We start from the raw sequence: 20,857 nt of genomic DNA on the forward strand, positions 1-20,857 counted from the left end.
AAAATCCAAAAAGAAAATCTACAATAGTGGCAATGCGGATGAATGTCTTTATCAGTTCATGAGAACTCCGATGAGTCAAAGAATCAATAAATACTTGATATTGAATGAAACATTGAGTCAGAATGTTTCGGGCGGCTCGATTCCCTGTTCAACAGGCAAGATGTATTTTACGAAAGCCTCATGGATATGGACAGTTTCAACGGCGTGGATTCTTTGAGGTGCCTATGGTTCTTGTTCCGCCTTTGTATTTCTTGGGATTGGGAATTGCGATGTGGAGTTGTGAGTAGGGTTTCTATATGATTTTGTGTGATATTTGAAAGACAACGATTTGGGTCATCTGGGAGCATTGAAAGTTCAGTACTCCTTATTGATCATGAAGTCCATGATTACCTTTTGTGAATTGAGATTGAGAAAATATCTTAATCTATTTCTTTATTGAAGCCAGTGTACGTTGCATGACACAATGCAACGTATTTCTATCTTCCTGTTTGGCACTCCAACCCAATGATTTTTCCATGCTAAGTCAAGGTAGGGAAATGCTTCATGATGGTAACATTTCAAAATAAAATCATCTACATGGTAAGCGCTCTTGTATCATCTTGTTCTACATATCTCATGTAGTAGAAATAGCCCGGATTGCCTCCAAATTCTAGACAAGAAACCATTGCAAATTACCAAAAAGAATGTCTGGGTATAAAATGGAGAGAAGAGAAAATTAGATCCACAGATAATACTGCTATCAGCCTATGTGTCGCAGAAATATCTTGTGGCAGTGCTACAAAAGATCAAGGTAGACTGCGGATGGTCTATGTCTTGTATTTCCAAGGTTGTTATTTCCTCTTTTTTGCTGTGCGGTTATATATATTCACATAACTACAGGTAATGCAGCATCGTTACCACCAAGGCTTCCTTTCCTCTCCACGGTTCCACGAAAACTGGAAAAACTATCCACTGCCCATAGAGAGTCTGTACAATACGTTTTTGTATGTTGCAGCTATAGAGGGTATTGGAAATCACGAGGGAAGCCATCGGAAAAGGGACTCATGAAAGATGCAGAAGCTACCATACAATGGGTTAAGAAAGATCTTGAAGCACGACCAGGCTCAGATGGATGCGATATTGTTCTTTGGGGTCAAAGTATAGGAGCGGGTATTGTGACAGGTCTGGCTGCGAAGAGTGGCATATTCTCATACGAATTGCGTCTGCAGAAATTGATTTTGGAGACTCCTTTCCTGGGCATGTAAGTATTTCGTTCCCGATAATCCTTGATAGTATGAGACTCATCAATATCATACCTATAGTAAAGCTATGCTAGAGACACTCTATCCACAAAAGTGGCTTCCATATCGACATCTTCACCCATTTTTGAGAAACCACCTTGATAGTTGGAAAGCTCTGGGCGAAATACATGAACGGACTCAAAGGTCCGGATCGAAACTACCACAGATTCTTATTCTGCAAGCTGGAAAAGATGAGCTGGTGCCGGAATCGCATGGAGCTATGCTAGAGAAGAGGTGCTCGGATCTTACGTTTGAGGTGAAGAGAGAAGTCATTCAAAGTGCGTTGCATAATGAGGTTTTGGTTCGTGGGGGTGGAAGTTCGATCATTGCAGAGGCTATACGGGATGTCAATCTAGAGTAGAGTGGAATTGTAAAGTAGTTGTTGGTGATATATCAAACTAATATGTACCCAGGTATCGTCTGGTCTCAAAACCGACAGTCCACTAGTGGTGCATGAACTCATGGGACAGTCTTTATAGCTTCAAACACCCAGCTAACAAGACAAAAATGAGATTCTGTCAATACTACAATCCTTTATATATAGCATTTCGAAATTGGAGTATTGTAAATTTCATTACCGAGTATAGTTCTATTGCGGCATCATTTACAGCTCATTTTGGAGAATCACGTGAGTCTGCGTACTCAATGATACTCCTCAAAACGCGATAACTTTTTTCTCTACGTCGTCTCTTCTCTTCCCAGCCCCCATTTCTCATCTGACCATCCGGGCATCTAATCCTCGCTCGAGCCTCGTTATTTGAGTTTTAACACCCTCCAGATAAGAATGTCCTCCGTATTCTTTATCCCCTACCTCTTCCCAGTTTCACGTATCTCATACAGGCAATTCCGAACCTTCGGGTCACACCAAGATCCCATACTAGCACTTTTAGCGTTGCATGTACTTTCCAGCTTTCAAGGTCACTGCATTTCCTTGCCTCCTTGAATCCATTCCTACGATGTGCGATGTACAACATTCTCCCCAATTCATCGATACCTTGGACGATCAATTTCCACAGCCATTCGCTCGTTGGACTTTGAGAGATGATTGTTTTCATAAGTCTATAGTATTTACAACTAAATGGATTTTATGATATTCCAATTCTCTCGCAAGAACTCCTACGAAAAAAGATTTCGGAGTACAGCAGCCTTGCTCTTCTTTCTTTTTTATCACGGCCAACCTTTTGAGGGGATATCCTAAGCCTTGTCATGCCTATCTGTACAATGAGTGGTCCGGGGAAGCAGGGATATATACAACGTCTCTATCGATATCTCATCTCAGCTCATGTATCGGGAATAGATTGAATGCTGCTTTATTTGTACCTCCATGCAACAAACTTGCAGATATCTGATTCTCAGGCTCGATATAGTGATTGAAGCCCAAGACTACCACCTATATGTCTCCGTTTGCTTCATTAGACAGCGAGATGGCGTTCATTGGGTACCTAACGAAAGCCCCGATAATCCTTGATTTTCCCCTTCCAAGCCAACTCTTACATCCATACCGATACACATACCGACATACATAATTGTCTCACCGAAAAATAAGATTTGCTCGAACCTCTCGTGGAGCTTCCCTGCCTTTACTGTTGCGGACGGGAAAAGCTTCCAATGGCATGCTCAATCCAAACAAGGCAGAAATTAAAACTAAGGCCAAATAAAAATAATTGAGAGTCACCTGTTTTGGTGTAGGCTTCGCACTTATGCAATCACTCTACCCTGGTAAATCGCGTCTTCCAGTCCTAGAACGCGTTAGTCCGTTGATTGCCTATGAATACATATATAAAGTGTCCACCCACTTCTCATGAGAACATTCTTTCTCTCAATCAATGAGGCTCAATTAACATTCTGGGTCAAATTATTCATCGATCGATATCACTAACGTTCATTTCCTGTTTGTGTGGTAGAAAACAGTGTCGTGATTTTCAATCGATTTTCTCACAGGCTTCATTTTAGTAACTGACCGAGAATGTTTACGAGAAGCTTCAAAACATCACAAGCAACAGAGAGTTTTTCAAGAAGTCGTCGTCATAAAGGAAAGTCTTCGTTTAGAGAACATGCAGTATCAAAGCATCGTCATGAGAAAACTACTCGTAAACCTCCAACTGAACAAATTTCTTCTCCAGAGTATGTTTGTCAAGCACAGCACTTCAATTATCACGATGATTAACTCTTTCTAGCACATTGACCTCATCCATAATCACAATTGTCGTCGGTCGCGAACAACGACTCTTTGCTGCTCACGAAGATGTCCTCTGTCTATCCCCTTTCTTCCAATCCGCCTGTCGAAATCAGTACATGGAAACAATTAACAAACGCATAACACTCCTCGATGAAGAGCCCGAGATCTTTTCTTCCGTACTTGAATATTTATACAAAGGAGATTATTATCCTCGACTAGTACATAACAAACGCAAAAATACATGGGAGCTGGAAAGTGGTGATGGAGATGGAAAGGAATCAACTATTCATCATCATTCTATTGATGGTGAATTGTTGAAGGATACAGTTATTTATTGTGCGGCGGAGAAGTATGGGCTAGAGGAACTTCAACGTGTGGCATTGAGGAAACAGGGACTTCGTATGTTTTCCCCCTTTATTCTTTACTATCGTCGCTAATGGAATGAAGAATCGGGTATTCAATGCAGTACAATTCTCTCGTCGGCTCGTTATGCATATGCCAATACACCCGATACCGACTCTAAACTAAGAGCTCATTATTTGGCTCTCATTATCAGAAGTCGAAGCACTTTTAAAAGAAGTGGTACGATGCAATTGGAGATGTTGCAGGGAGGCTCGCCGTTATTTTTTGACTTGTTTGTTGCTTTAGCTAATCATGTTGATGATGTTGTTGCGTGAGTACTTTCTATTCTTGTCTTGTAATGATACATGTAAGTGGTTTGAAATTTAGCTAATTATGAGTGTAGTGCTTCACCAAAAAGCTTCAGGACTCATTGAATGATAGTTGCAACTCGTATCTCACCTCGAGCCAACTCAGCACCTTACAGTCTCCTTTCCCCACGGGTGCCGCATCATGGCACGACACTCCTCTTGATGATATTTTCTTTTCTCTCCTTTTCACTTCACTTATCTACCTTATTTCATGAACATTCACACAATCGTTACGTTTACATTACTCTTCTATCACGCACGCAATTTTGACCCCTTTGGTCTCAACTTACCTCGACCAAATCTCATGACACCTCACCATTTACTTCTCCTAACGAACATTAATTCCTATTCTCTTTTGATACCATGGCGTTAGCGTTTCTGTTAATCGTTATTCTTCTTCTTTATGGTCTCTTTATGGTCACCATTATTCTGTTGTTCTTTTCACACTGGGTTCTTCTTTATAATTTGGCTTTACTTTTCATCAGGACTTATCAACACCGCCGTGATGGCGATATGAACGGGCGAACAGACAGACGAGAAGGAGCGGAAGGTGCCGCATGTATTATTGTTATCCTTGTTCTGGATATTTTGATGTCTGAATTTATTTTCTTCCTCTTTCCTGTCTTGTTATTTGAACATTTCGTTTCGTTTCATTTACAGATCGGACGCTTCATCATTTCTCAAGTATGTAGGGAAACCCGGACGGGAAAGGAGAGACATATCAAATTGACAGGACAGATCAATGAACGCGAAAGAACGAGATTATGGATTGGACGAGGAGATGGAATTGTATAATTTATTCATCTATCTTCTATTCTCTTTGGTTTCTTATTTTCAGTCTGGGGGATTTCATTTATGTTATGTTGTCTATTGCGCAATTTTGTGCAATTTTCTGTTATGATAAAGTCTTATGATGGGGAGGGAAAAGGAGGGTCAAATCCATCAATCCATGTTGTTGTTATGATGGGAGAAAGAAGGAAATAGGATAGGATGGGATGGGATAGGACGGGATAGGATAGCAAAAAAAGCAAACCAAAATGGCAGTCAAGTTTGCAGAACAGAACAGAAGAGAACAGAACAGAACGCGAAGCGACGAGAGATTGAAAAGGTGGAGGAGAGGAACTAGACTTCTTGATTTTAGTTTTGAGTTTGAATCCGAGTTTGATGATATCGATATCGAGTTCTTACTTGTGGACTTGTGGGAATCATGGATGGGTATAGGATGGTAGTGGTAATGGTAATGGTATCGACTATCAAGTATTAATATCAATTTTAGCGATACTTGTATTCATTACTTGTCGTGTTGTGGAGCTCGAGGAGAGAGATACTGTGATTCGTGATTCGTGATTCGTGATTTGTGATTTGTGATTTGTGAGTTGTGAGTTGTGATTTGTGGGTATCATATATGTAACTTCTTGGGCTCTTTGGACGCAGACGCGGTATATTATATTTGGTTGGATTGGATTTAAGAGAGAGGAAGAAAAAGATGGTAATCTGAGGAAATTTGTAAGTAGAAGAGTGATTGGGAATGGGATTGGGTTGAGGTTGAGGTTGATGGGATGGATGGATGAATGAATGGGTAGATAGATAGAAGAGAGAAGATAAGTGACTCATGATGAATATAGAATGGGGAAATGGGGAAGTAAAATAGGGATAGAAAAATGCTTCATAGGAATAGGGATATTAGACAAGAGATGCATTGTGAGAGGCAAGGCTAAAGAGTATAGTATACCTAGTTTATATAAAATATATATGAACCATGCCATGCTGTGCCGGGCTACTAGATGCTGAGTTTAAAGGAGGTAGGTAGGTAGGTAGGTAGTGTATTTATTTATTTATTTATTGGGTATTTGGGTATTTGGTGATCTACCTACCTACTTACATATTCAATATTGTATACAGAAAAACAATGCAGATTCGACGTATTGGAGATCGCGATCGAGATCGAGGTGCTGGGGATATATATATGTATATATGTGTGGGTATGCATATATATATGCAATACAGAGAGAGGATATAACCCCGGATGAATAAAAAGAATAAACCATAAAAATAGCATTCAGAATGTAAGTAGGTGGATGCCAAGATCTTCAAGGCAGATCTGTGTATGGATAAGGAACGAGGGATATATATATGACTAGAAGGAGAATGATATGTAGGTATGCATACAATCACCAGGCTCGTGTGAAATATGCCGGAACTACCACATAGATATATCTTGGTGTGGTATATACAGTGAGCAGGAATCTATACTTCGTTATTGAATGTTGGATTTATGTATATCGCCGAGTGTGTATTTGATCAAAGTGAGGCGAATCAACGGTTGCCTAAGAGGCAAATGTTGTCGGTACCAATCTTTGCACTTACAAATTGATGAAATTGTTGCGAACATCGCCGAATAGAATCATTTCGTACATGCACGGGTTATCATCTTGCAGGATGTAATTGATATCATTTTCGTTTCACTACCACTAAGAGAAATCATTAAACGCCTGTTCCAGGAAATGCGCCACCTTTGCTTAATACCACGATCCCATGGGCTCGTGATATGTAACCTTTCATCAAGCTCTAAAGACTAAGTGTTAGTACAGTAGACTCTTCAAAGGACAAGACTCTAAGACTCACCTTGTAAATCATATTCGCAAGTAAACATTCCACTTCATCATTTTCCATTGTCTCTTTACTTCCAATACTGATCGCCGCAGCGAATTCCGCAACTGGGATTCTAGTCCTTCTTACCGGTGCAGCAGTTGGCTCCTTGGCTTCTTCATAACCGCCTGCGATAAATACTTTGCGTAGAAGATTACGTAAAGCAATGTCACGGCCACGTTCTAGGGTGAGGTAGATACGACGTTTGACGAATTCATTTTCACCGGCTAGGAGAGCGGCGTCGAAACCGGCAAGGTCGCCTTTTTTGATACATCGAGAGAGAGGGCCGAAAAGCTTTTGAAGTTTAGGATATGGTTGGAGGAGGGCTGGAGTGGGGAGAGTGTGGGTTGTTAGGAGGTGACAGGGAATCAGGTAGGTGAGGATGAGTCTGATATTGTGATTAGTGTTCGTTTTAACATTTAGCGATACGATTGTGAACATACTCTTTATTTTTGACGGCACTCTTGTGACATAATCTCCATGCTTCGGTGAGATATTTCTCTGCCTAAAACATCTTTAGTCAGAACTGTACATTGAAAGAATTGCAGTTTGATAAACTTACTTCTTCATAATGTTCCTCAAGAAAATATATAACCCCACAATAATATTTGAACGTCACCTGATGAGACATAGGAAAAGATTCGAGGCTCGGCATATCACCTCGATATGCTTGAATCGCATTGAGAATATTTCTTGACAATCCGATAGAGTTTAGTTTGAAGTAGGTCTTGAACAATAAATTGATAATATTGTAAGTAGCCCATTTCCTAGATTCTTCAAGGGATGCTCGGTCGCTAAGACATAATGTGAATATGCGATTCAGTTGTCGAGCAGCATCTTCCAGCTTCTCGTTTGTCTCTGACTCTGGATTCAAATCATCCTGGTAATTCATAGCTGCATTCGATACGGTGCCAGTTGCTTCATCAGCTTTGATGGCAAAGATTCGTAAATATTTGCCAGCTACATATAAGCAAGGTACAGTCCAAGCTTCAAATCCGCAGGCACTATAACCACGATGAAGAGCATTTGTTACTTCTTTCCATGATTCATATACCTTTGTCCATGCATCCTAAACAACTGTTAGCTGAATCTTTGAGCGTATGAAAGATAGAACCAGAAAATGGTAGCAATAGAAATCGCAAGTTTATCACGTGTTCCCATAAACACGTCGGGTCAAGCAGTAGTGACACATGTTATACTCTCCTCCATTTCAGATATTCAGTTTCATACCTTTGAGTTATCTTCAGGAGCAGCCTCTGCATTGGACATGAAACCAATGAACTTCCAAAAGGCGCAGTAAACGTCCACCCATGCCCGACCTTCTTCCACCGAACAATTCAACGGAGATCGATCATCATACAGAAGTCGATATTCGATATCTTTCTTGACATGTTCGAAATTTGTACTTCGATAGAATTCTCGAAGTCTGTTGGGGTTTGAAGCAGGGGCGACAGGATAAAGGGTCATAGACACACTGTAGCCATTTCCCTCGTTGTAGGCGGCTTTGAACTCATGCAAAAACGCATCCATCTTCAATTTCAGATGGGATTTGCAACTCTTGAATAACAGATACGAAAATTATTATGGTCTGAGAGGAAACAGTGACCCAGTTTGATGCTTGATGGTTTGATTGATGCGAAGAGAAGGGGAACTAAAAATCTTGAACGCTGGCGAGGATATCATGAATCTATGTAGAAAAAACGTAGAGCAAGGAATAGACTGTTATGATATCACAACTACCGTTTTACTGAGAGGTTGGAGTATTGTCATGGGAATTATCTTTCAATGATGAATTTCATATTCATTCATTCATTACATTGCTTCTTTCTTTAGTTCGATTCTCATGAAATTAATAATCACCATTGATAATATGCTATTGACACTCCATGGTCCCACCTTTCCCGTGATGGACTGTTTACCAAGCCACAAAAGGTAAGGTCGAAATCTCTAGGGCTGCTAAAAATTGAAACCCTTAGCTTCAATTTTCAACCGAGAATTTCAATTTGGGAGGAGCGAAGCCATCAATTTCAAAATTTGCAGCGACAATCACGACAACAACCACGGCCACACAATTTCACAGTACGTTTACCTCTATCGCAAAGAAATCAACGACGTCAGCTAACCCCATAAAGATGGGTAAGATATAGATTTTCTTCTTCAATCCGATGGAATGGACCTTACAAAATTCTCGACACGACGATTGCGCACCATTCGACAATTCTCCTCTACGGACCTCACGACAATGTAATGATTGGCACAAGGAAAAAACGCATTCGATTTGAGCATTTGGAGCGGTCAGAATCGAGTCGGATGAAGTCATTGGTTGTGGTTTGGAAGCGGGAAATTTACGAATGGGACCAATAGAATCCAAAATCGAGGCACCGACTACCAGCTTCTTGAACCTTCATATTGGAGCCTTCTGTCGATGAATGAAAACCTTATGTTTTCGAACCGTTTCCATTGGAGTCGATATATCGCCAAAGCAACAACCATCAATTACATCGCCATGGTGCCAGTCATGGATTGGATCTATTTTTTGATACCGCATGGATTCGAGATTAAGAGTGGAAGTTCTGGAAGCTAACATGCTTTCCTTTAGGTCGCCTTAGAGAATACCAGGTCATTGGCCGTCACTTGCCTTCCGAGGCCAACCCAGCCCCAAAGTTGTACCGCATGAGAATCTTTGCACCAAACACCGTTGTTGCAAAGTCTCGTTTCTGGTACTTCTTGATGAAGTTGAGAAAGGTCAAGAAGGCAAATGGAGAAATCGTCAGCTTGAACGAGGTATGCGATTACATAATGACGTATTCGAATGCTTGAGATTCTAATTTTCCACTTTTGCAGATCTCTGAGAAGCGCCCAATGAAGGTTAAGAACTTCGGTATCTGGATCAGATATGATTCCCGCTCCGGGACTCACAACATGTACAAGGAGTACCGTGAGATGTCAAGAACCGATGCTGTTGAGGCTTTGTACCAAGATATGGCTGCCAGACATCGTTCCCGTTTCAGGTCGATCCACGTAAGTTCAATTTGTTCTTGAATCAGGAAAACCAATTTACTGATTGCCCAAATAGATCCTCAAGGTTGTTGAGATCGAGAAGACCGAAGACGTCAAGCGCCCATACATTAAGCAACTCCTTGAAAAGGACCTCAAATTCCCTCTTCCTCACCGCATCTCCAAATCCATGACCGCCAACCTCTTTGCCTCAAAGAGACCATCAACTTTCTACTAAGTGTTTCGTGGCATAAGTCTGGGTTGGGTTTCAAATATTGGTGTTTTTACATGCATCTCGGAAAGGTGTGCTAGCTTAAGCTCAATGAATGGGATCAATAGCAAACAACAATATTGACATGACAAATGTTTTCTGTGCAAATTTTAATCAATGGTTGATGATTTTTTATGAAGTTTATTTTCATCTTTGCTGTGTATGCCATTCTCAGGTTCATTCCAAACATAAGATTTTGTCAACACCAGTACAGTCGATAATGATCAAAACCTATCGCAATGGTGCATTTTAAACCCCGCAAATTCTGCACTCTCACTAGTCATGAAACCCACAAGGACTTTTCCCATGTGCTCGAATGAAATTCAATTCTAAAGCCAAAACATCAAGCGTTTGTACCAGCACTAAGACTCTTCTCCAATTTCTTTGGGCACCTTCTCTCTCTTCTTACTATATCATCCATCTATTATATAGTCCCTTACTTAAACCCTTCAATCCATACATAGATTGCGAGAAGAAACAGAGTCTGGATTGGGTCTTGTCTTTTTATCTTTTTTTTTCAATCTCGTTTTTTATTTTGCATCTTGCATCTATCTATCTGGCTTCTATCTATCTGGCTTCTATCTATCTGGCTTCTTGTGTTTACCTAGGTATTTTTGAGAATGAGAATGAGAATTATATGCAAATAATGAAATATATATAAGTAGTGCGATACAACTGCGATATAACTGCTTTATAACTGTTTTGCAAGACAATCTTGGAAGGCAAGACAAGATGAGGTAGAGAAGGGGGGTGAAGAGAAGGAAAAGAATTGATGTTGATGTTGAGGTTAAGGTTGAGGTTGATAGTTTGATGATGAAATATATAAATTCATTTGTTGTTCGCTCTGCATCTTACTTGTATATATATATATATACATATATGATCTTAGAATACAAAAAAAAAGATTGGGTTTCGAAATGCTTTGCTTAGGTGTTTAATCATTCGTCTCTCATCTATCTTCATCTTCACACATTTCTTTACATCTCAACTGGAGGTACCCCGTCATCTTTGACTTTCCCCTCTCCCTCCATCTCCCCCTCTCCCTCCCCCTTTAACTTCACATCTGCATCCTCTACCTCACCCACCTCACCCATCTCACCCTCCCCACCCCCCTCTCTCCCCCCACCATAAACAATCTCCTCCAACTTCTCCCCCCCCTCCACCCACACCTCCTCCAACTCCCTCTCAATCCCCCTCTTCCTCTCCTCCAAACCCTTTCCATCTCCATCCTCTCCCTCAACTCCTGCAACTCCTTCTCCGTCCCCATCTTCTCCCTCTCCGTCCCAATCCTCTCATACTCCCACTCTCCCCCATCGCCCAATCCCAGCTTCAAATTATACGTATGGTATCTCTTAAGACTCGCTCGCGTACTGATCGTAATCAACGTGATTCCCTTCTCCTTGCACGTTTCATACAAAAGTCCCTCGACATCGCTTGAGACGGCAGATGTACCTTCATCTATAACGCCATATCTAGGTTCATGATACAACAATCTCGCGATAGCCATGCGTTGTTTTTCTCCTCCGCTAAGTACATCCTTCCATTCCTTTCTTGTATCCCAGCCGCCTTCTCTATCGGGGAGATATCCCAAGCGCGCTTCTTCGAGAATACGTTTTAACTCAATATCACGACGGCCTTTGGAACGCATTTCGACTTCGCCATCTGGATAGATGACTTGATCGCGTAGAGTACCGACGCTGAGATAAGGACGTTGGGGTAAGAACATGATGCCATCGGTTCCAGTTGTGCGGGCACGAGACACGAGACCTCGATAGACAGGCCAGAGACCAGCGACGATACGGGAGATGGCACTTTTACCAACGCCGTTTGAGCCGGAAATCTGAGGGGTTAGCTTTGAGGCATTGAGAAAGAAAGGGGGGTGGAATGCTTACGAGAAGATGTTCGCCGGAGTGAACAACCATGGAGAGGGAATCTATGAGTTCTTCTCCGCCATGTGGATAGACCGATGGAGCGACTACAGGTACATTTTCCAACCTGACCCCGTCGAATCCTTTTTGAGTGGTACCCTGTACATCTGAAAGAGAGAAAAGTTCTGATTGAATGGCTCGGGGAGGAAAGTATGCATTTGCGTGAACTCGGTGAAGGGTTGAAATCAACGTATAGACTCGACTAGTATACCCAGCCAATTCCGAGAGATCTTTGATCGAATACATCATACGCCCACCAGCATCAGCTAATGATAACATAAGTCGCTTATTGGTGATGAACTCCTTCATTCGACCTCTTTCTCGACCGCCTACTACAGAGACATCCGCCAGTTCCGCAACTCCACCAAGACCACCCCATGCAGGAAGAAAAACTGGTAATGAGCTGAGCAAATAACCATATGCACTCCAACTATATTTGAGAACAAAATCTTCAAGTATGTTGTAGCGAATCTTAAGGGTATATATCCCTTCCATCCATCTTTTGAGACTTTTGAATTCTTTATCTAGGAAGTTCTTCTCCATATTGGCGCCTCCATAAAATGCTACCTCTTCTGCATTGGCAATAAGACGTGCATGGAGACCTCGGAAATCTCCTTCTTTACGTCCTTCAACAGCTTTCAATTTTCCAAATGGTGGTGAAAGTCGTCGAAGGATTGAAGCCGTCAAAAAGTAATTTGTCATTAACCCAGTCAATGCCAATGGTCCCAGAGATCGGTATAATTGATAGTTGAAAACACACAAATCAACAAAAGGTTTGCCTAACGATGAATATAGACTTGCTGCTGATTCACAGAAGAGAGTCAAGTCTTGTGTTATAAATTGATCTGCACCTTGCCCAACGCCACCATCAAGATTCGAGAGTTTATAGTAGTTGAGGTTATCATTAAGATACAAATCGTGAATGTATCTTGTCAATCGTGTGCGGAAAGCAATTGAAACTTTGGATTGTAGGAATTTGATCATAGCATTTGTGTATGAAGCCAAACCCCCAATGCCACACCACTTTAATATAGTCAGTCAACTGGAAATTAAAGATTGTTAAAGAGCAACGAGAAAACGAGATGATCTAGATATCAAATGAAAAGAGAATAAAGTACACCTCGCACACATAAAGAAATGAATTCTAGCACTCTTACCTTTATGATGCCCCAACTGAAAGCTTTCCCATTACCTGCAACCAAATCTCTAACAATTACACCATCTAATCGTGCCACAACCAATGACAAGTATGTTCGAAGTAACAAAAAGATGCCATGGCTCAGAAGTAACCCAGTCTCTTTACTCGACCATCTTGGGATCATTATACTCAAGAGACTGAGAAATTGGTGTAAAAATGCTAGATTTAATCCCGGCTTCGTCTGGGGTGGCGGAATCTGCGGAGTTTGTTGACCATCCGTAAGTCCAGCAGCTCGAGGTGGATTCAGGAAAAGTCTTCTATGAGCATCGAAAGTCAAAGGTTTGGTAGGATATATGGTGACTTTTGAGGTGGTGTCTTTATATGGTACGAATACCACGCGCGATCCATCCTTATTCTTAACTCCAGAGTTCCGCCTATGTAATCGCTTTCCCTGCTCCTTTTCTGCAGCTCGTTTCTGCCACGATCGATGACCAAAAGTCCCTCCGCATATTATGGAAAGAGTGAGGAGTAAAGTTGCGATCAGTTTTGTTGTCTTTGAAGCTCCCTGTATTCGACTCCGAATGAAATTCGCGTATCTTTGATACAGGGCGCCGATGGGATCGGAATATCGTAAAGTAGATTGCGAAGCCATCTTTCTGAATCTTTGAAGAGGAACGAGACTCTGCGATATCGAATATACACCAGCTACTTGGACTTCATTTCCTCGCTCGAGAGTAAAGTATTTGGTTGACGGTGTTGCATTCCAAGCAATTTCGATGACGGATCAAGTCGCTGGACATTCAGCGAAGCTCAGGTTTATCTCACATGAATTCAAAGACGATAGTACGTTTGGTATGTTGTGAGTATTGATAGTACTAATACTAGTATTGTATTGTACTGCGTTTGATAGATATTCTACTCAGCTCCGAAGAGTTGATGATCATGATGTTTATTGACATGTGAGATGAAGTGGAAATGTAAAACCGAGGCTGCTGGAACCTGCAGGGACAAACCCGCAATTCATAGCTTCGCTTCCCCGCAATCTTTTTTTGAAAGGAAAAAGAAGAAAAGAAAAAGAAACAAGAAGTGCTTCGTACATTACGAGTATAAATTGACTGAAGCCAGAAAGAATACAGAGATGACCATGATACTGTATATGAACACTGTATCTGAATACCATATTCACGACCTTTACCAGATCAGTAATGTCCCTTCATAACAAGTACAAGACTCAATGCCTTCAAGTGTCTGGCAAAGTCATTTGTTGCTGTTGTCAATCCCCCCGGGATACTCGAGTAGTCGATAAAGTCTACTCGGGCTCGGCCTTCCAATTTACGGTCATACCAATTTGTTATAAAGTGAACGGGAAGAAGCTAGACTGATGAACTTATTGAAAAACTATCCGAGCATCTCAACTTCTCAATTTCTCAACTTCTTGAGCCGTTTTGTTCGGGCTTTCATCGGACATCCGCATCTGGCGAGTGAATTAGACCCTAGAAACGACTATCATTTTGAATGCTGTGATTTTGTGATATGTCTATAGAACGGAAGACCTGGCCGTTGAAAAATTAAAGTTGGACAAACGGTACAGAATGGTTGACAAGATATCACCTAATCACCTGGGCACCAAAAGCTTGATCCTGGTTTGGTGATAGCTTCATCAATTCTAGGCCCCGTTAATAGGTCAAAGCATAACCGCTGAAGTGGAGAGTAAATAATAGTAGTTCGAGGATCTTTCTCCAAGATCATCCGGATGAGCGTGAGTACCGTATCTCTCCCGTTTGAACGTTCTGTGTACGGTGTGAAGCAATAGTCGGCAATGTAATACATGTGTTTATATATATATATATATATTTATATACTTTTCACGTACCGTTGCTCCGAGCACATCTTGGTATACCTCTATTTAGACTTTAAACTAGGATATATGTCCGAGTTTACTGCCTACCACACCTTTGAGGGTAAGCAGTTTCCTGTAAGCTGACAAGTTGCCACAGGCTAGGTGCAGAGAGATAACCGGATCAGCATCATACAAGGGGAGCTATTGTAGGTACTAGGTAGGTACGGTAGGTAGCTACTCATGTTTGAGGTACGGCATCTGTAAGTATTGATAACATGACTGATTGACTGCAAAAGGGGACATGAAGGTATCGTATCGTCTAAGAAGTTAGAAATCCTCGATTCTGTGTACGCACATCGGAAGTAAGTGAGGATGTGATACATATGTACTGAAAGGAATAAGATATTCATAGCATTCTCTCTTGAATGAAGTGTCTCTTTCTTTGAGGGAGGGAGATTGATGAAGGACCTTGGGATCAATCGAGTATTCTGTATCGTAGAAGTACTTGGTTGATATGATCGGTTGATCTACCTAGACCTAGGTAATATTCGTAGGGTGATGGAAAATTGTCTTGTCCACACTCCACGGGTATGTATGATGACCCTAAAGGTATCTAGGCTCGGGTAACATGGATGGCATTGAATTAAATCATCCGACCAATTAATGTGGTGAACTGATACTTCCGGCAGACTACGAATCTAAGATGTACGGAGGAGGTGGATAGTCTTTTCCAATCAAAAAGGGAGCTCCCGTATTTGATAGGTTAGATTGCGGGCGGTAAATGATTGGGCGCCTAATCTCATTTTGCCCCTTGGAAGAAAGATCCATAGCCATACTTATTACCTACCCACGGCTACTCGTACCTACCCAGTTCGGTACCCACTAGGCAATCAATCCATTTGATCGAGTTGGCCAAGTCCCGGAATTGATGATAAATATTTGAATGGGAGGGTCCAGAACGGATTGGAGAGAGCTGTGGTGGTAAGAAGATCTCGCTGGGTTTTGAGAGTGTGCACACACTGTAGTCTGCAATGCACATTCATTATGTGTATGGTGTAATACGATATAAAAGAGGAGAAGAGAAGAAGAGGAGAAGAGAAGGAAGAAAAAGATGGGGACTTGCTACTATTATTATTATCATTATATTATTGTACGAGGACGAGGAATCAACATCAACGATACGATACGATACTACATTCCCTCACTCTTATTATTATATTACTGACTCCTCTTATGACTGACTCCTCTTATTACCATTTTGACTAGGGACCGGTACCCAGATATCAAGTAAAAACACAGGGAGACTTTTTAGATAGATGCATACTACTCGTACTAGGGCTCTAGCACCTCCACCTACCTAGTACCTACTACCTACCTACCTAGGGGCTTGTGCTTTTTCCGTTTAATGCATCATCACCCTTGGGGGTTCATGGATAAAAGCGACTCCAGTGGAAAGCCTCACTCAAATGTATAATTATCATAGGCATATACTGGTCGACTAGCTACATATACCATTTCCATAGCCTCATATCGATGACACACCTTGACCCAATTGCTTTGTATCATCACCACCACCACCATTCCCATCTTCATCTCCATCACCCCCATCGTCGGTCAAGGTATACTTAGATAGATCCCTAGTACATAACCGTATATAAGAAATGAAAATGGCCCCCCTTCCCCCTCCCTTGAACTCTTTCCCTTTCCTCCGAATCTTGTATCTTTTTCCTGCAGGTTCCAAGTTTTAAGGTTCGATCGAATCAAAAGCTGTTTAATTTCGCAGCCGTAAGATTTTGGGTTATGATCATTATCCATTATCCATTATCCATCATCCCCATCCCATCCCATCCCCATCAATCATTATCAAGAAAGAGTCTTTCATTACCGGACCGTTATTGCATACACTGCTGGTTGATTTTGTACAACACTGATAAAAATCTCCATTTTCTTCTTCACCACAGCCACGGCCACGTCTTTGTATTATTAGATATCCATCATATCATATCATAGGTACCTACCTAATCATCATCATCATCCACCACCATCCACCACCACTACTCCAGTACCACTCGGATCAAAGAATACAACATTCACATCATCCTCTCGATTCAATTACCTCGACTTTCTCCACCTATCGACCGTTCACTCCATTACTTCATACCTGTCTACCTACATATACATACATATATTGGTACACCATTGTCCCAAACGCCATACATAGGTCCCATATCACAGCCTGCAAATTACGAAAAGAATTGCCACGATTGGTACCAATGAGATCAACGTCCCTCTCAGAAAACGAAAAGAGGATTATCCTATAAAAACCAGTGGTATTGCTAGGTACGGAGCACAAAAGAAAGATACCTACATTAATAAAGTTTGATTGATTTGGAAAGATATCTTACTTTTTTTCCGACTCGACCACCTCTCTCGTCATCATCTCTTCTTCATTTTACCTACCCAGAACGGATTACCTCTTGTATCCTGATTAGTACCTTACCTACGACTTTCATTACATTTGATTTTATTTACCAAGCACTGACTGGTATAAAAGAAGTGAAGTGAGAAGTGAAAGAAGAAGTCATCTTATTATTGTAGCTCTGCTGAAGCTTGTTAGCGCCAATCCAATCTCGCTAATTCAAAGGTCCTGAATGTCCCATCCTATTATCGACACTCATCTCGTCCAATCTTCATTCAAAAGTCATTCTTTCAATTTCTCTCCTTCAGGAGCGTCGAGATTTGTTGATTGTAAGTTTCATTTCATTCCAATATATCTTGAACAGAATCAATTCAACTCCATTCAACTCCATTCAATTCAATTCAATTCACTCCCCATTCAATTCTTTTCCTCAATCATCGACTGCGCCCAAGTTCCTCGCTCCACTTCCAAATAAATAATTAAAGATCATCGCATTTCTTTATTTATCGCGCAACGGAACGCATCTCTAGTACCAAAAGGTTCTTAGATAGGAGACTAAAGAGACTAATTAAATAACGATTAGGGACATCAACTTAAATCATTCGACGCGTTTTCAAGATAAAAGTCCTTGAATTCGACTCGATAGATCTTTATAAAGATTTAGTCCTCCGATAATCTTGTTTTTTTCTTAATCAATATCGAATTGCCCTCGATGAGTAATGAGGTAGCTCAGCCGACTGAGCAAGATCCTAGCCGCTCAACTTCATTGGAAGGAACGAAAGGAGTTAAACCACCTACCCTCGACACTTCCAACTGTGTGTACCTTCTTTCTCTACACTATATACTTTAATTTTCTATTTCCAAACATCGGATGCGCCGATGACCGCAATACCAGTATAGGTTGCTAACAATTAATGATAGTCACCGCAGTTTCCCAACCACCCAGCTCATCTACACAACAGTCGACTACTCAAAATACTTTGACAGGAGATTCCGACAACGGTTTGAATTCGACTACCAACGTCGAAAAGGATCAAGGACGAACCAGCGGACCGTTGACTGAAACTCCCAAGAAGAACAAGGACCTACTTAAAGTTCCATCGAGATCGTCTTCCAACAAAATCCAGCATTCGCCAACTTCCACGGGTTTAAGTGGAGCGACAGCGAGCGAGGGAAGAGAGAGCATAGGTGGGCGATCCAAGGAATCGAAGGGTAGTTTTCTTGGGCGAAGGCGGAATGGGAGTGCGGCAAGCAGCAAAATGTCGATAAAATCACCTGGAAACCCTACAGGCGCTGCAGGTTCCTCGCAACCAGCAGTTCCAGACGCTCCTTCAGTTCGTCAACCAAAAAAGAAGAAGAGCTTTCTCTCTCTTCTTTGTTGCGGTACTCCGGACCACGCCAATTCTTTGGATGCACCTGTTCCTGCCAACAAGGTCTCCAAATTTAGTTTAAGCCGCCCTACAACAGCTAAGCAACCTGACTCGAGCAAGATGGGACAACAAGCCAGTGTTCCCGCGGTACCACAAGTAGAGAAAGAGAATCTGCTGCAACCTCAACAAGCGCCTCAAGTCGAGAGCGGAGAGGAGAAGCATGACGCAACAAGCTCTCAGGAAACCGCCAAAGCTACCCCCTCCTCCTCGGATGCCAATGGAGAGCTGAATCGTCCAATCAGTGACGCTCGCGATCAACCTTTGCCAGACTTGCCCACTGTTGTAGAAGCAGAGCCTACGCTACCTGAGACCGCAAACCCAACAGTATCTGTTGATGCTCCAGCGCAGTCTGAAGCGGCAATCGGAGCTGCATCTCCAAGTTCGGATCTGGGACAGCAAGATGGTGGAGACGAGAAGATCGCAAACTTGGATCCAGGAACCACCGAAACCGACGAGGCTCCATTACCACTCCCAAAAGATGAACCAATGGCTGGTCAAACTCTTCCACCTCCGCCACCCGTCCCTCAAATCCCAACTACCGAAGACGTCACTGAAACGGAATCTATAGAGCAAAAACAGCAATGGCTCTTACCACCAATTGCACCAAGATTCAAAGGAAAGAAATGTCTGGTTCTTGATCTCGACGAGACTTTGGTTCATAGTAGTTTTAAGGTAGGTCACAAGCACAGAAGTAGGAAACGGTATTCGGAAGCTAACCAACATGTTCATTAGATCTTACACCAAGCAGATTTCACAATTCCCGTAGAGATTGAAGGGCAATTCCACAATGTATACGTCATCAAGCGTCCTGGCGTTGATCAATTTATGAAGCGAGTCGGGGAACTCTACGAGGTTGTGGTCTTCACAGCTTCTGTTTCCAAGGTATTATTGACTAGAATGTTGACCCTCATAGATATTTACTAACAAATCAATAGTATGGTGACCCACTTCTCGACCAACTTGACATTCATCACGTTGTTCATCATCGACTTTTCCGTGAAAGTTGTTACAATCATCAAGGAAATTACGTAAAGGATCTTTCTCAAGTCGGTCGCGATTTGAGAGAAACCATTATCATTGACAATTCTCCCACCTCTTACATCTTCCACCCGCAACATGCTGTTCCTATCAGCAGTTGGTTCTCAGATGCTCACGACAATGAGCTTTTGGATCTAATCCCAGTTCTCGAGGACTTGGCCGGCTCGCAGGTCCGAGATGTCAGTTTAGTTCTTGATGTTGCGCTCTAAGAAGGGAGCAAAATCTTCTTGCAATTCGCTTGATATCATAGCGGAAGGCGTTTCGGTTGATACCTTTGGTTTCGTTGTAGAATGTACTGTTTAATCTATATAATGGGCCAGCGTGCTGGGTCAGCCTTGGTGCAGGAAGGTATGCGAGTGGGAGTGATGGAGGAAAATTGCTAGAAAGCGAGAGATCAAATCACATTGATGGGTCGAAATCTCCGTGATTGGGATATGAGAAAAATAACATCATCTCAATGGAAGAGCGAACAGCAAAAAAGCGAGCATCATACGATGCACACCGTACAACAACAGATCGGCCTGTCACATTCTTTTTCTGCCCAGCAAGATCTGAGGCACTTTGGGCAGACGCATATCCGACATTTTCATTTGTCCAACTCTTTTTTTTTCTACTTTATTAAAACTTCTCGGGGCTTTGCGCATGGCGCAGACTCTTCATGTATCAAACACTCTATCCACCGTTTTGTGAATGCTTTGGAGATAGCATTCATCAAATACCAAAAATGAAACGATTCCATACGACCTTCTACTTTACTTACACTCCAATTACACCTTTCTTGTAAATAATTACTGGGTAAATAAAAACTTAATAATAATACTAAGATGCATTTTTGGGTGGCTATTTCTTATTGATTTCCATATTTTTGACGTCAAAAAGTGATGATATTTCTGTTCAAGTCAATCGACGGAGAGAAAAACTACTAGTTGAAATGAGATGAGATGAAAAGAAATGAAAGTTATTAAAATGTATGATAAA

General features: G+C 41.7%; 7 protein-coding genes across 7 annotated transcripts; 5 read left to right on the forward strand and 2 right to left on the reverse strand.

Annotated features, from left to right (window-relative positions):
- Positions 1-21: 21 nt before the first annotated feature.
- On the forward strand, positions 22-1,821 carry EAF02_003142 (uncharacterized protein). The gene is made up of 5 exons (XM_038899190.1): positions 22-279; positions 533-579; positions 631-826; positions 880-1,240; positions 1,302-1,821. Exons 1-5 carry the CDS (start codon positions 123-125, stop codon positions 1,639-1,641), a joined length of 1,101 nt encoding a protein of 366 aa, XP_038761478.1. The 5' UTR covers positions 22-122; the 3' UTR covers positions 1,642-1,821.
- Positions 1,822-3,246: 1,425 nt separating this feature from the next.
- On the forward strand, positions 3,247-4,235 carry EAF02_003143 (uncharacterized protein; the record flags this gene model as incomplete). The annotated part of the gene is made up of 4 exons (XM_038899191.1): positions 3,247-3,404; positions 3,458-3,858; positions 3,907-4,132; positions 4,205-4,235. 4 exons carry the CDS (start codon positions 3,247-3,249, stop codon positions 4,233-4,235), a joined length of 816 nt encoding a protein of 271 aa, XP_038761479.1.
- Positions 4,236-5,206: 971 nt separating this feature from the next.
- EAF02_003144 (uncharacterized protein) lies at positions 5,207-5,398 on the forward strand (the record flags this gene model as incomplete). Its single annotated transcript, XM_038899192.1, has 1 exon — positions 5,207-5,398. The coding sequence occupies one exon, from the start codon at positions 5,207-5,209 to the stop codon at positions 5,396-5,398; it is 192 nt and encodes a 63-aa protein (XP_038761480.1).
- Positions 5,399-6,653: 1,255 nt separating this feature from the next.
- Positions 6,654-8,348, reverse strand: EAF02_003145 (uncharacterized protein; the record flags this gene model as incomplete). Its single annotated transcript, XM_038899193.1, has 5 exons — positions 6,654-6,737; positions 6,795-7,206; positions 7,262-7,323; positions 7,381-7,887; positions 8,049-8,348. The coding sequence occupies 5 exons, from the start codon at positions 8,346-8,348 to the stop codon at positions 6,654-6,656; spliced, it is 1,365 nt and encodes a 454-aa protein (XP_038761481.1).
- Positions 8,349-8,950: 602 nt separating this feature from the next.
- On the forward strand, positions 8,951-10,053 carry EAF02_003146 (uncharacterized protein; the record flags this gene model as incomplete). Its single annotated transcript, XM_038899194.1, has 4 exons — positions 8,951-8,954; positions 9,418-9,602; positions 9,663-9,839; positions 9,895-10,053. The coding sequence occupies 4 exons, from the start codon at positions 8,951-8,953 to the stop codon at positions 10,051-10,053; spliced, it is 525 nt and encodes a 174-aa protein (XP_038761482.1).
- A 1,010-nt stretch (positions 10,054-11,063) lies between these two features.
- Positions 11,064-13,804, reverse strand: EAF02_003147 (uncharacterized protein; the record flags this gene model as incomplete). The annotated part of the gene is made up of 4 exons (XM_038899195.1): positions 11,064-11,353; positions 11,458-11,926; positions 11,979-13,037; positions 13,172-13,804. 4 exons carry the CDS (start codon positions 13,802-13,804, stop codon positions 11,064-11,066), a joined length of 2,451 nt encoding a protein of 816 aa, XP_038761483.1.
- Positions 13,805-16,710: 2,906 nt separating this feature from the next.
- Positions 16,711-20,718, forward strand: EAF02_003148 (uncharacterized protein). The gene is made up of 5 exons (XM_038899196.1): positions 16,711-17,740; positions 17,995-18,226; positions 18,333-19,513; positions 19,574-19,723; positions 19,777-20,718. The coding sequence occupies exons 2-5, from the start codon at positions 18,124-18,126 to the stop codon at positions 20,086-20,088; spliced, it is 1,746 nt and encodes a 581-aa protein (XP_038761484.1). The 5' UTR covers positions 16,711-17,740; positions 17,995-18,123; the 3' UTR covers positions 20,089-20,718.
- The last annotated feature ends 139 nt before the right edge of the window (positions 20,719-20,857 follow it).

Source organism: Botrytis sinoallii (assembly GCF_014898435.1).
Source record: "Botrytis sinoallii strain Bc 23 chromosome Unknown BSIN_004, whole genome shotgun sequence".
Taxonomy (NCBI): Eukaryota; Fungi; Ascomycota; class Leotiomycetes; order Helotiales; family Sclerotiniaceae; genus Botrytis; species Botrytis sinoallii.

Coding starts and splice junctions, on each gene's coding strand:
- EAF02_003142 (XM_038899190.1), top strand. CDS start 123: ATGTTTCGGGCGGCTCGATTCCCTGTTCAACAGGCAAGATGTATTTTA. Junction 280..532: donor GGGAATTGCGATGTGGAGTT/GTGAGTAGGGTT, acceptor AAGTCAAGGTAG/GGAAATGCTTCATGATGGTA. Junction 580..630: donor AAAATAAAATCATCTACATG/GTAAGCGCTCTT, acceptor TAGTAGAAATAG/CCCGGATTGCCTCCAAATTC.
- EAF02_003148 (XM_038899196.1), top strand. CDS start 18,124: ATGAGTAATGAGGTAGCTCAGCCGACTGAGCAAGATCCTAGCCGCTCA. Junction 19,514..19,573: donor TGGTTCATAGTAGTTTTAAG/GTAGGTCACAAG, acceptor CATGTTCATTAG/ATCTTACACCAAGCAGATTT. Junction 19,724..19,776: donor TCACAGCTTCTGTTTCCAAG/GTATTATTGACT, acceptor ACAAATCAATAG/TATGGTGACCCACTTCTCGA.